At 37.3% G+C, this 12439-nt stretch overlaps 1 protein-coding gene across 2 annotated transcripts in view; it reads right to left on the bottom strand.

Annotated features, from left to right (window-relative positions):
* Positions 1-7979: 7979 nt before the first annotated feature.
* LMO4 (LIM domain only 4) overlaps positions 7980-12439 on the bottom strand; it is a 17255-nt gene continuing 12795 nt past the window's right edge. For both annotated transcript variants that reach the window (XM_038745487.1, XM_038745488.1), the window contains exon 5: positions 7980-8749. In XM_038745487.1, the coding sequence (XP_038601415.1) occupies positions 8741-8749 (9 nt within the window). In that variant the 3' untranslated portion in view covers positions 7980-8740. The remainder of the gene's footprint in view (positions 8750-12439) is intronic.

Raw genomic sequence — 12439 nt, 5'->3', positions numbered from 1 at the left:
GACAGCACTTAAGGAGATAACTTTACTCCATTGATTTCCTATTTTATTGTCTAACTTACCCTGAACCAGACTGCAAGCTCCTTGAGGGCAGGGTTAGGATCTGCCTGCCATATTATACTCTCCCAAGCTCTTGGCACAGTGCTCTGCACACAGTAAGTGCTAAATAAATACCACTGATTGATTGATAAGCCTGAAATTTATAAGCCTTCAAGGCTATGGGAGAAGCAAGGAAGTTCCCAGAGACCTCCAGCCCTGTATATTATTAATCAGTGAGCACTTTCAGTGTGCAGAACTCTGTACTAAGCTCTTGGGAGAGTACATATTATGTTCATTACCAAACAGCCAACTCCAGAAGACTTTATTCTTTTTCCTTTCCCCACCTCCCAAGTTTTATTTTGAAACTGTCACAGATCTGTCCAGAACTGGTTTGACTAAACAATAATGAATTTGCTAGCAAACCAGTTTCTTGAAAAACAGGGGGATTCCACAGGCAGACTCCATCTTCATGCCTCTTTGGAAATAAAATCCCAGGCTTGAAACATAAAGCAAAATTTAGAAAAAAAAACAACAGCTCCACCTTTATTTGGCCCTCAGCTAAGACTCTATCTGGCTTTCAAATGCTCCAGAGCCAGCCAGAATCTCTTTTTTTTCCCCCCTTTTTAATTTTAAAACATGTTTTACTACTTCGAAGAGGGTGAAAAACAATTGCCTACAGCAAGAAGTGGCTGATGGAATTTTGTGAATTACACCAATCCCCATGAAGAAAGGCCCATCTAAATTTTTCAGTGTCAGAAATCCATTTAGAATTTCCAGCCCTTTGAAAATTAGGCCTGTTTATCTGCGTGATTCACTCGGTAATGAACTGGGGAAGTCGGAAAACTCAAACCTGTCAACTCTCTCTTTTCCAGTTCTCCCTCACACCCCCTGCCCCCAAGACCATTTAATTCTTCATTGGGGCATGCAGATTATATTTCTTGTTATTAACAGCATTAATAAATGTGCATCAACATGTCTTTTTCTCATGAACTTCATTAATACAAGTTGTGTATATCTCCTGCTATTTTAATTTCCATACTGGATTTCCCCAGGTTACTTTGGAAGGGTCATCAATGCTGTATCGAATCAGTCCTTAAAAACCATCAATGTTGCTGATGTTGCAACGTACTGGTACCATGGAATTGCACAAGATTTGGGTATTTAATATCATATCTCCAGCTTTACTGTGTACTGTAACATCAACGTCAATGGATAGCATGAACTAAGTCCTATTGAAAGTAGTGAAAATTAAGGTAAGCACAAAACCATTTAAACAGAGTTATGGCTGTGTAGCCGTCTTCTCAAACCCTGACACTTAGCTCTTTCCTCTGAAACAGCAGTGTGCTAGGGCAATTCCAAGAAAGAAAGAAAAAAAGAATTAAAAAACCCATGAAAACATAAAATGATTTCTCCTTTATGTCGATTCTTGATTTTGCTTTATACAAGATTTTAAAAAGAAAGGTCCAGTTTGCTTTAAAGCTCAATTATTTAAAATGGTGTTAGCAAATAATAATAATAATGATGATGGTATTTGTTAAAGCGCTTACTATGTGCAAAGCACTGTTCTAAGCGCTTGGGGAATACAAGGTAAACCGGTTGTCCCACGTGGGGCTCACAGTCAATCCCCATTTTACAGATGAGGGAACTGAGGCCCAGAAAAGTTAAGTGGCTTGCCCAAGATCACACAGCTGACAAGTGGCTGAGTCGGAATCCGAACCCATGACCTCTGACTCCCAAGCCTGTGCTCTTTCCACTGAGCCATGTAGCAAATGAAGCCTCACCATTTGGGACATGGCTTCTAGATCCTAAAATGTTCTGAATATATTTAAGGTCTCAGCTACTCTGATAAACCTAACCAACTAACCTCACTGGCATAGCACACAATATACATGCAGTAGATGTATGGCAATTTATTTGCTACAGTGAATCCACCTTCATATTTGCACATTCCTATTTAAGTATGGATATATGTGAAAACATACTGTACATTCATGCATTCACACACAATGGAAAATGCATTTTGCCTAAAGACTGAAAAAGTATGTTTCTTTATATTTTCATTTTGAACTTATTTGAATATGAGATTAAATATATCCTGAAAATGACAGGCTGAGATAGATTCTATAAAATTATGTATAGAACAATTACAATCTTTGAGAACTCTATTTCATTTGCACCTAATGCTATTGCCATTGGGTACTGAAGAAATAGGAACTTTCCAATTGAGATTGCTAGTAAATCCAAAGAGATCATTTTATTTTTGCTTAATTTTTTTTTATATTTGTCCAAATGTTAGTTCCTAGCTTCTAAGGTGGTTTAAGTAATTTACTAAATTTCAATATCTTTCTGAAGTACAACAATTAATAGGAAAATAGAAAATGTAAGAAATGAAAAAAATCAATTTGATGTCATGTTTGGATGTAATTAAAGATATAATCTGTTCCATATGAATACTTCAGTACTCACCCTTCTTAAAACATACGAACATTAGTACCTACTTCTCAGTCTATAAAGGTAGCCTGAAACAAAAAGTGTAAATCGTATATATGTATGTGTGCAAAATATGAACATTTAGGTATAGTATATGCAGATAAAACTATAAAATAACTTACTGTCCTTTTCTATCCCACAAACATCACCTGAGAAAGGCTAAAGATACTGTTCATTAAGACATTTAAACATACCATTTACTATTTCCTGCAGGTTTGCATGGCTGTTTTGTCTGTTGGCCTAACAATTACAAAAGCTAAGTAAAAGTTTTTTGCAAAGTTGTCACCAATACTGGACATTTATTTTTTCTGAAATGGCATAAGTTTCTAAAAAAAAAAAAAATTAGAGCAATCTCTCTGGCTGTTCCAAGAATGAAATACGTTCTCTAAATTTAGTTCTGCAGACTAAGTTCAATTATAGTGAAGCCCCCATTGGAGTATTTAAAGGTGAACAGCAAAGTTTTAATTAAAAAGTTAGGTAAAAACAAATTGACTAAGATGTAATGGAAGAAAATAATAACACAATCATTTCTGTATACTTCAGATAATTATTTTCCTGCAAATATGTTTTCCATTTACTACTTCTACAAGTCTTTAGGTGTGCCTAAAAGCCCACCATTAAGTGCAGCTAAAAGTCAAACCTTCATTCAGAACTATTTTTCAGTCTCATAACATTCTCAAAAGTTCTCCTCCAGGCCGTGACTACTCACACTTAAGTATTTATTGTCCCAAGTAAATTTCTAGACAGCTTCAACAAAACTGGATGTCTTATTTGTAATTGTTAGCTCTAGATGGAACAAGAAAGAGCTAGGGATAAGTGTATCCCTTTAGTTCGGGAAAGCTATTTCTGCACTATGGCAACTCAGAAATGAGTGAAATCAGTCATGTAATTAGTATTGTGAGGACAAGTTCTTATGTTACATCTAAGGAAATGCATTCCCCAATAATGCCATGTGATTACATAAATTGAATCAGAAACCATATTTGAATGTGCAGAACTCTTAACCTTCTCCCCACCATGCATACACATACACACACTAAAACATTGTGAGCTACTGTAAAGCAACAAGATTGTGCTTTTAATCACAACTTTTGCACAAATTTAAATCATTTGAAATTTTAAAAAAATAAAGCCCTCTCACTTCAACACAAAGCCTTTACCTCAGTAAAAGATGATTTTATAACTTTATAACTGATTCATTTTAGTGTTTAACATTCAAATCTGGCTAATTTCCCAGAGGTTCTTTTCCACTGCATAATATAGAATATTTTTAGAGAAAAGAAGAGTGTCCCTTGATTTAAAACTGAATTAGACCATTCCCAATGTCAAGGGTATAAATTGGCTGAAACTAAGATGCCTCAGTTTCTGAGGGCATTACCAATTTTGTCAAATATGGTTAAGCACACAACACAACTCCATTTTTTAAAACTCTGAAATTCTTCCCCTCTCAGAAACCTTTTACTTAAATCAAAACCTTTGCTCTTCATCTTCCAACTGAACTACTCAAACACCAGAAATGATGATGATGGTATTTGTTAAGCGTTTACTCTGTGCCAAGCACTGTTCTAGATACAAGGTAATCAGGTTATCCCATGTGGGGCTCACAGTCTGAATCCCCATTTTACAGATGAGGTCACTAACGCACAAGCCCATGCTCTTTCCACTAAGCCTCGCTGCTCCTCTAAATTCAGTTCCATGTTTTTTCCCCCATCAGGTTTCGATACGATAGCGCTGAGGCTATTTCCAAGCAATTTTACCATCTAATATCAAGGAGTCAATGCTTGGTCAAAACTTGGAATTTTACAAGCTTATAATTAGTCTTGCCTGTTTAAATACTTATTTGTCAGATATCGTACCTCTGCCATTAATAAAAAAAATTGTAACAGAATCAATTGATTTTTGTCCTATGGTTTATTAGTTGTGATTTAGAAGATACAGTAGCCCTGTTTATACAGCTGTAACATGTCAAGACCTGTAGTACATTATTGGCTTGAGGCCTTCGAGTTACAGTCCTTTGTCAACAGAATCAATCTAAGGTTGAAAACATCCCCTCTAGGAAAACACATCTCTACTAGCATAAAGCACTTCTTATACCAGCAAACAGTATTAACTTGAGGTAAGTTGAAAGTTCAACTTTGAAAGATCAGTCCTGACTCGTCACTGCTTTCAGCATGTTTGTGACAGGAGCCGAGTGCTTCACGGAGGATTCAAATACCTTTTAATTTGACAGAGAACATAGCTGTGTTGCACTTCAGTTATTCAGATCTCAGACTTTGCAAGTGGGAGCTGCCTGCTATTTAACATGCATTCAGAGCAATGCCAATCTAAAATGGCTGCTCAGTAATACTTTAATTGGAGTTTCACGGAAACAAATTGCTATTTAACTGCAATAAGCATTTTGGTGACTTGGCTGGACTGACAATGGGTAAACTATGCGTAACAACTTCGATCAGGTAGGTTAGGGTCTGTGGCTCACAGATTGTCTTTAGCCCAGGTGCAACAACACTAACACAGCATTCCACAGTAGAGCTGCTTTTAAAACTGACTGTAGCATCTATCTCATTTTCTCATTTTAAATGGGTCTGTATAGAATACACAGACATTTCATCAGGCCTTCAGATACTGGATAGCAGATGCTGGGTATTTGTTATATAATTTATTGGTGCTGAGAAAGACCATATAGTGTGATAAACATTTAACTGTATTGGCATTTGAAACCATTTAGCTTAGGTACTTCTGAAATACTCAGTTGTTGCAAATATCAAACTGAACAGGGTGAAAGCAAGCAACGAAACAGTTCATATTTTAGATACAACAATTTCACGGGCTTTATTTTGGTGCAAGTTTTCCTTTTAGCATTCATAAGCTATGACAGAACTAGTAAGCTCTAGAACAATAAGTCGAGAAAAACTGAAAATAATCCCGTGACCACCAATTTGGTTTGGAAAGGATTTCCGGCTGCTCGTGAGGCAGCTGGATAGATATAAGGATTGAAACCCTTGAGATTGCAATCTTTTTAGCAACATTTTTTCATTCATAGGTGTGACAAGTCGCATGATTACGGCATTTAGTATATCAAACTCTTCTTTAAACCCCCAGTTCATTGATGTGCTTTCCACTTTGTGGAATCACTTTTTTTTGTTTAAACTGCACTTTTCAGGAACCATCTTCCTTCATGATATGGTTAATATTAAACACTTTCTAAAACACTGAACAGTATGCATTTTACAACTACCCATTCAAAGATTGCAAAAGATTAAAGGTGAATAGGCCCATGTGTTTTTCCTTCAAGAAATGTTTTAAAAGGTAAAAAAAAACCAGCACACACAATCATTGCTCACATTAAGAACAAACCTAAGTGTTTTCAGTGGCCTTCTACTCACAGGGAGCACCCCCATTAGAGCCCTGTTTTATTGTTTGAAATGCCTCTGGTTTCAAGAAAGTGTTTTACCTAAAGCATGACTACTACTTAAATATGTTCTATTGTATATTCATAGTTCCATTAGACCTTCTCCAGTTTAGCACATCAAAGCCAAGTCTTCATCACTTGCATGTGGATTATACTAACATGAGTGACATTTGTAATCTTATAGGTCTGCAACTTAAGAAATGCTTTTAAAGCTCGCTATTAAATAGGTAGCAATGCTTTACAAACCAGTCATATAATAGTTCATTTAGAGTCTTTAACGAACTTTGACCTCTACATCACTAAATGCCATCCTACATTACTTACTAGACATTATTAACCATCTTCTCAGTATTTCTGGGTTATACAGGACAACCGAAAAGCTGCATTGAAAGCCACGAAAGCTTAGACCGACTCCTTTTTTCAATCTTATTAGTATTTCAGTTCTGCGTCCTTATGAGTGCAAGTAGCCTTTAAATGAAAAATAAAACGAGTGACAATTTTCCAGAGATGCGCCCCGAAGGTTTAATTCTGTATCAGAAAATGCAAAATACAAAGCTGTTTGTTTTTTGTGGGTTTTTTTTTAATAAAGCTCTCGGTTTAGGTTACATTAATTCTCAACATCGGATTCTTTTAATTCCTTTGCCATGTTTTTACAATGCTTAATTATAGCGCTTAATTTCTTCACTGAAACGTTAAAAAGGAGGAACTGAGAGAAGCCGTTGTTTCGTTTGGAAGCAGAGGTGATCGCAAAGGAAGCTAGTGGTTAGCCTGGACACGCACTGCTCACCCTATATGTTTAAATCACCTATTTGCATCACCTCAGTGGATATATCAGGAGCTTCTCTGGGACCACCTAAAATTAAAATCAATACCACTTTTAAAAGGGAAATAAGAAAATATATAAGATATTTCATTGTATTAGTCTGTGCTTAAAAAATAGAAGATTCACCAATACTGACCTTGTTCTGCCACCAAGCAGCAATATCCCAGGCTGCTGGATTCAATTCAAGCCACCTGACATATCCATGTTGGGTCACGTTAAACCTTCTTTCCATTATCTGCCAGTAACACCTCCGAGGAGGCTAAATGGGTGGTTGTGCATATTCTACTGGCTGGGATTAGCAGATAAATACCTCAAGGATATATCCACATGAAATCTGAATCCTCTTCAAATAGGAGAGACACAAAAGGCAAGCAGGGTGAAGGGGCAATGGCAGGAGGAAAATAAAAACAGATAGGTCACAGTGCACACCAAACCCATGCTCAAACTTGCCAGGAAAGGCCTCTCTAATGAAATTCACTACAAAATGAGCTTTGGGCTCTTCAGTTAATGGAACTTGAAAACATGTGCAGTGTGGATCAGTGGCAAGAGCTCGGGCTTGGGAGTCAGAGGTTGTGGATTCTAATTCTGGCTCCGCCACTTGTCAGGCTGTGTGACTTTGGGCAAGTCACTTAACTTCTCTGTGCCTCAGTTCCCTCATCTGTAAAATGGGGGTGAAGACTCTGAGCCCCACCCGGAACAACCTAATCACCTTGTAACCCCCACAGCGCTTAGAACAGTGCTCTGCACATGGTAAGTGCTTAACAAATACTATTATTATTATTATATGCAGGTAAGGCTTAGAAAGGCTATTCCTTTCCAAAACTGTAAACCTGATAAGATAGTACCATACACATTGGTCATCTCACCTTTCCCTAAAACACCTTTTTCAAAAAACAGTATTTTCCTAGGGCAAAAGTTCCAAATGATTTAAGTAGCGAGAATTAATACTTTTTATACATACACAAAGATTTACTACGTCATGAAAACTGATATACTTGCTTACTTAAAATTTATAATCTGAAACCACACACAAAGTTTAGTTGGAAGTATTGTTTTGTCCCACTGTCCAAAATCACTCTCTCTCTCTCTCTCTCACACACACACACACACACACACACACACCAAAAAAAAACAAAAAAAAAAACCTGGAAGTGAATCCTCAAAGCAAACAGCTAAATATTCAGATTTGATTTAGAAAAGCCAAGCTTTTAAACCAAGACATTTTCCTTTTAAATTTTTATTATTTAAATACACCATACTAGAGCAAATGTCTCTGAAAATATCACAAATAAAAGATTTTTCTTCATTCAGCAAATTAGAAGTAGGGAAAAATTTCTACACAGTAGCTGCTATGAGCCTGAATTTTTTTTCCAATCTTTTTTTTCCTTTTTTTTGCCATGGGAAGTAGCAACATTAGGACAAAAACACTTACATGCATACATACATTGTATTTTACAGAGATACAATAAAAGTGTTTGTGATAGAATATCACAAAAGCCACATCTCTTCCTTTATCTCATGTTCAGTTTTGATTGAAACACATTTCCTTACAACACTTAAATATACAAAGAGCAAATAGAATGTTGTTAAGGTAAAACACAGGGTACAAACTCTGGCCAGTGCCCTGCTAATTGTTAATGACGGTAGAAAGCAGATTTGAATGCTTCTTTTAATTAGCTTCATTAGTCATTTCCCTCCCTCCCCAGCCCCCTCCCCCCAAAGATGTCCTCCGGTGGATCTTTTTTCATTTTCGCTACAGTCTCCCATTAGCCCAGGTTCATGGAGTCCTTAATGTTCATATTCAGTCATTTTAATACACCAATAAATGTGGGAAGGGCAATCAAGAATAAAGAAGGTGCAATGGCATGGAGCTGGCACTGGTGCTAGCTACAAAGGTGACTTGTCTACTGGAGACACATGGGATCCATCTGTGATGAACAAAATTTGAGATGAAGGCACGCACTCTGCATTACTTTGACCTTTTAGCAGACCTGTAAGAAATAAAAATGTGCATCTTAGCTAAAATGCTAAATTTGAGGGATATTAAACTCAAACATGACTGCTTTTGTCTTCTCCACATTCACTAATCTCCTTTTATTAGATTACTTGCCAACTGTGACTTGATTGAAGCTTCCTACCCACTTAGGCAGCGAAGAATTCGAGCATGACGTATCTACTGGTTCTACTAGTAAAGGAAGTGAGACGATAAATGGCACGGACTTTTTTTTTTTTTTAAAGTTCCTAGAGCAAAGTTCTAACCCAAAGTGCTCAACTTTGCTAAAGGTGTGTTTTCAACTTTCATCCTCAAAGAAATGAAATAAACTACTAAGGCAGGGCTGTCACCTCTACAGATTTTAACCCTTTTGGGTGGACTTTAATGCAAAACAGGACATTTAATGACTTTCCATGGACAAGACAAAAAATGTTGGACGGCCTCTATTAGGGACTCATATTTTTAATTGCTTTCAAATTTTAGAAGCAGCGTGACTCAGAATCTAGAACACAGGTTGGGAGTCAGGATTTGGGTTCTAGTTCCAGCTGCGCCACTTATCTGCTGTGAACCTTGGACGAGTAATGTCACTTCTCTGGGCCTTGGTTACCTCATCTGTAAAATGGGGATTAAGACTGAGAGCCCCATATGGGACGTGGGCGGTGACTAACCTGATTAGCGTCAATCTACCCCAGCGTTTAGTACAGTGTCTGGAAGAGCAGCAGCAAGATAACAGACCCTCAGCAGGTTTCCATCCTCCAGGACACTGGCAGAAAAGGAGTACATTGCCTCGTCTAGGGAGGAAGGAGATAACATCCCAGCGGTTCGGGGAGATGGATCAGGTGTTCCCACCAGTTTCCAAACATCTCCAGGTGCCAAAATGATAAAAATCTAACCCAAAACTCAGTAACAGCCTGAAAGTGGATAGGGTTGATTTTTTTTTTCTATTTTTTAACCCTGCCCCGCCAACCCCCTCCTCCCAAAAAAATCAAACCAAAAAAATTGGAAGCAGCCCTGAAGTAACCTGACCCCACCAAGGACAAGATGCTTGAATAGAGTAAATAGAAGTGTATATTCATAACCACTTCTCTCCACAAACTATGTTCTCTAGTGATGAATTGCACCATGTGTGTATATCTACATGCACACACACACACACACACACATATATATATATAAATCATATGGATTCTTCATTTAAAATTCTTCATCTGCTCAGTTAGTTAATGTTACATAAACATTGCAATATATGAAGCCAAACATGTGCTTCCACACTAATGTGTTAATGAATTGTGATAATTAAAAGTGCCTAGCTCAATAGAAATTTAACTTTCATGGGTAAGTTTGAAATGATCATCCACATTCTACAAATACAATCTGTTTGCAATTACCAAAATGAAATAATATATATTAGGGTTTTATGGTTGTTAAATGACATTTTGGGCTTCCCAGGAAGTTCTCTTTTCACCCTTTTCCTAACTTACTAATAGACCTCAGGCTTTTAGTAACTGCAACCCCCCACTTTCAAGCTAATTAAAGTGGTGGAGGCTTAATTCCCCAGAGTTGAAGCTCAGTGTGAGAAAGGTAATTTGTCTGTCCAGAACAAAGATTAGGGAGCAGCCAGAAAGCATATTTAATAAATGAGCATCAAATGTCCTCTACGATGGACACACACACACACACAACACCAATTATGTAAGTACAATGGAATTGCTGAGTGATATGTAAACCAGAAGACTTCAAATTTTCTTTTAACGGAAGAGTTGGATGTAATCTAGCTCATATTTTATTTAGATGTAGAGATGCTGCCGACAAGTCGGAGCTCTAAACATTCATAGGTAAAGCCCTCGCACTTTTGCGTGGGGGAAGACACTTCACACAGGCAGCAATTGACGGAGGAACTTTGCGGAAATCTATTGAGTGGATTCATTTTGTCCTGTAGATATAGGCTATCGATGTTCTCCTGAGGACAGCCAGGTTTCCTTTAAATACTACGGCCTGCAGGGTGTTCTAGGTTCAGGCACCCTACGGACTCACAGTTCACTCAAAAGGAGCCAAATGATTTAAGGCTAGAAATTATATTTCCTCGGTATAAGTAATCGGTGTTGCAGTACAAACGGAAAAACTCCAGGTCTTATGAACAAAATGCTCAGTACTGGAAAGTTGAAGGGCCTCAATGGCAGGCCTCTAAGCACGCTCTGAACAATTAGGGGCCTTTAAAGATGCGGAATTGAAATAATCAACTCATTAAACTATGCCAATGGACTCGAAGGTGTATTTACTGGGTATTAAGCGCTGAAAATGTAATTGCCTCTGTAAATAGAGGAAGAGATGGCTGAATATCCCCATTATGAAAAGCGTAGGAGCGAGGAAAGGAAATAGGAAACGAAGCTATCTGTCACATTTACTCAACTTGCCACCGCGAAAAAAAAAGGAACCTTCTTCAGAGTCTACGAGGTAGCGAACGTCGCTGAAAAAAAAAAAATGCCCGTATTGTGGGCCATATGGTCCACTACACGGAAGACAGAAGTGAACCCATTTTGCTATGCCCAGAGTCTAGACTACAATGAAAATTGATCGGTGGCACTGCTGGCAATAAAAATCTAGTCACTTCTGCTATAACGGAAAAAGTTTTACATTAACTTGAAATATGTCGTTTTCATAAAGTCTCGGACAAGCTTACATCTTTCAATTCTGTTTCCCATGCTTCTTAAACGCTAGTAAGTCCTAAAGCCACCTGTCTCTGGTTTCAAAGGTTTTAGGAGTATACATTGTTGAGTTCCAGTTCATTTCCTGAAATATATTTTGTTTTTCAAAGTTTACATTCCACCTCCCCCACTCTGGGAAAGTGGGTAGGAAAAATGGAAGAATTCTAGCATGAAAGACTCTATACATAAATCTGTAATTGCATGCCAGATTTTTCTTCAATTTTCTCCTTAACACCTCTTCATCTACCTGATCATACACAGAAGCAATGTAGTTAATAGCCAAGAACAGTGATAATGAGACTCTGTTTTTATTTAAAACCACCTTAGCTGCTTCGTCCCTAGTTTAATACACCAGAGTCTCAGTTGTGAGTTTCATAAGCCTTTTTCCAATTTCCCTATTTCCCGTCTACATCGTTCATTCTTCATCATGTGTGATGCAAAAATGTTAGCAATCACTTTTTATGCTACGTGAAACCACGGTAAGAAACGGGCTAAACCTTATCACAAACTTAAGAAATCGCGTGAAGAAAAATTAAAGGTTTCACTTTGTGTACGAAGAGTAAGATCAGTTATTTTCTCCTAGCATTTTTTACTTTGTGTTTCAAAGTATTTACGAATAGCTTTGCTTGTATTTTAAACCAAGGATTCATTTAATAGGCTCATCTCTCGCCAGCCCTGCAGTGAAAATTTATTTCATTAAAATTCACAATGAAATAAATCTATAAATCCTTAAATGTACTTCCTTGAAGAGGCTTGACATTCTTCAGCAATATTAAATAGTTATGCAGAATGAGCAATTAAAATTTTATACTTAAGAGTCCTCGCTGGTGTTCCTTGATTGACAAATAAAGTAAATAAAAAGTGTTCCTATTTTGAGACAATTAATGTTCCCTTTCTAAGTGAGAGATTGAAAATCCACTTAAAATTATTCAGTAAATCTGATCATGGACACAGCCAAACACAACAACTATAACAAAGCATAG

Source organism: Tachyglossus aculeatus, chromosome 4 (assembly GCF_015852505.1).
Source record: "Tachyglossus aculeatus isolate mTacAcu1 chromosome 4, mTacAcu1.pri, whole genome shotgun sequence".
Classification (NCBI taxonomy): domain Eukaryota; kingdom Metazoa; phylum Chordata; class Mammalia; order Monotremata; family Tachyglossidae; genus Tachyglossus; species Tachyglossus aculeatus.
The sequence above is the reverse complement of the archived record's forward strand: the minus strand, read 5'-3'. Positions and strand labels throughout refer to the sequence as shown.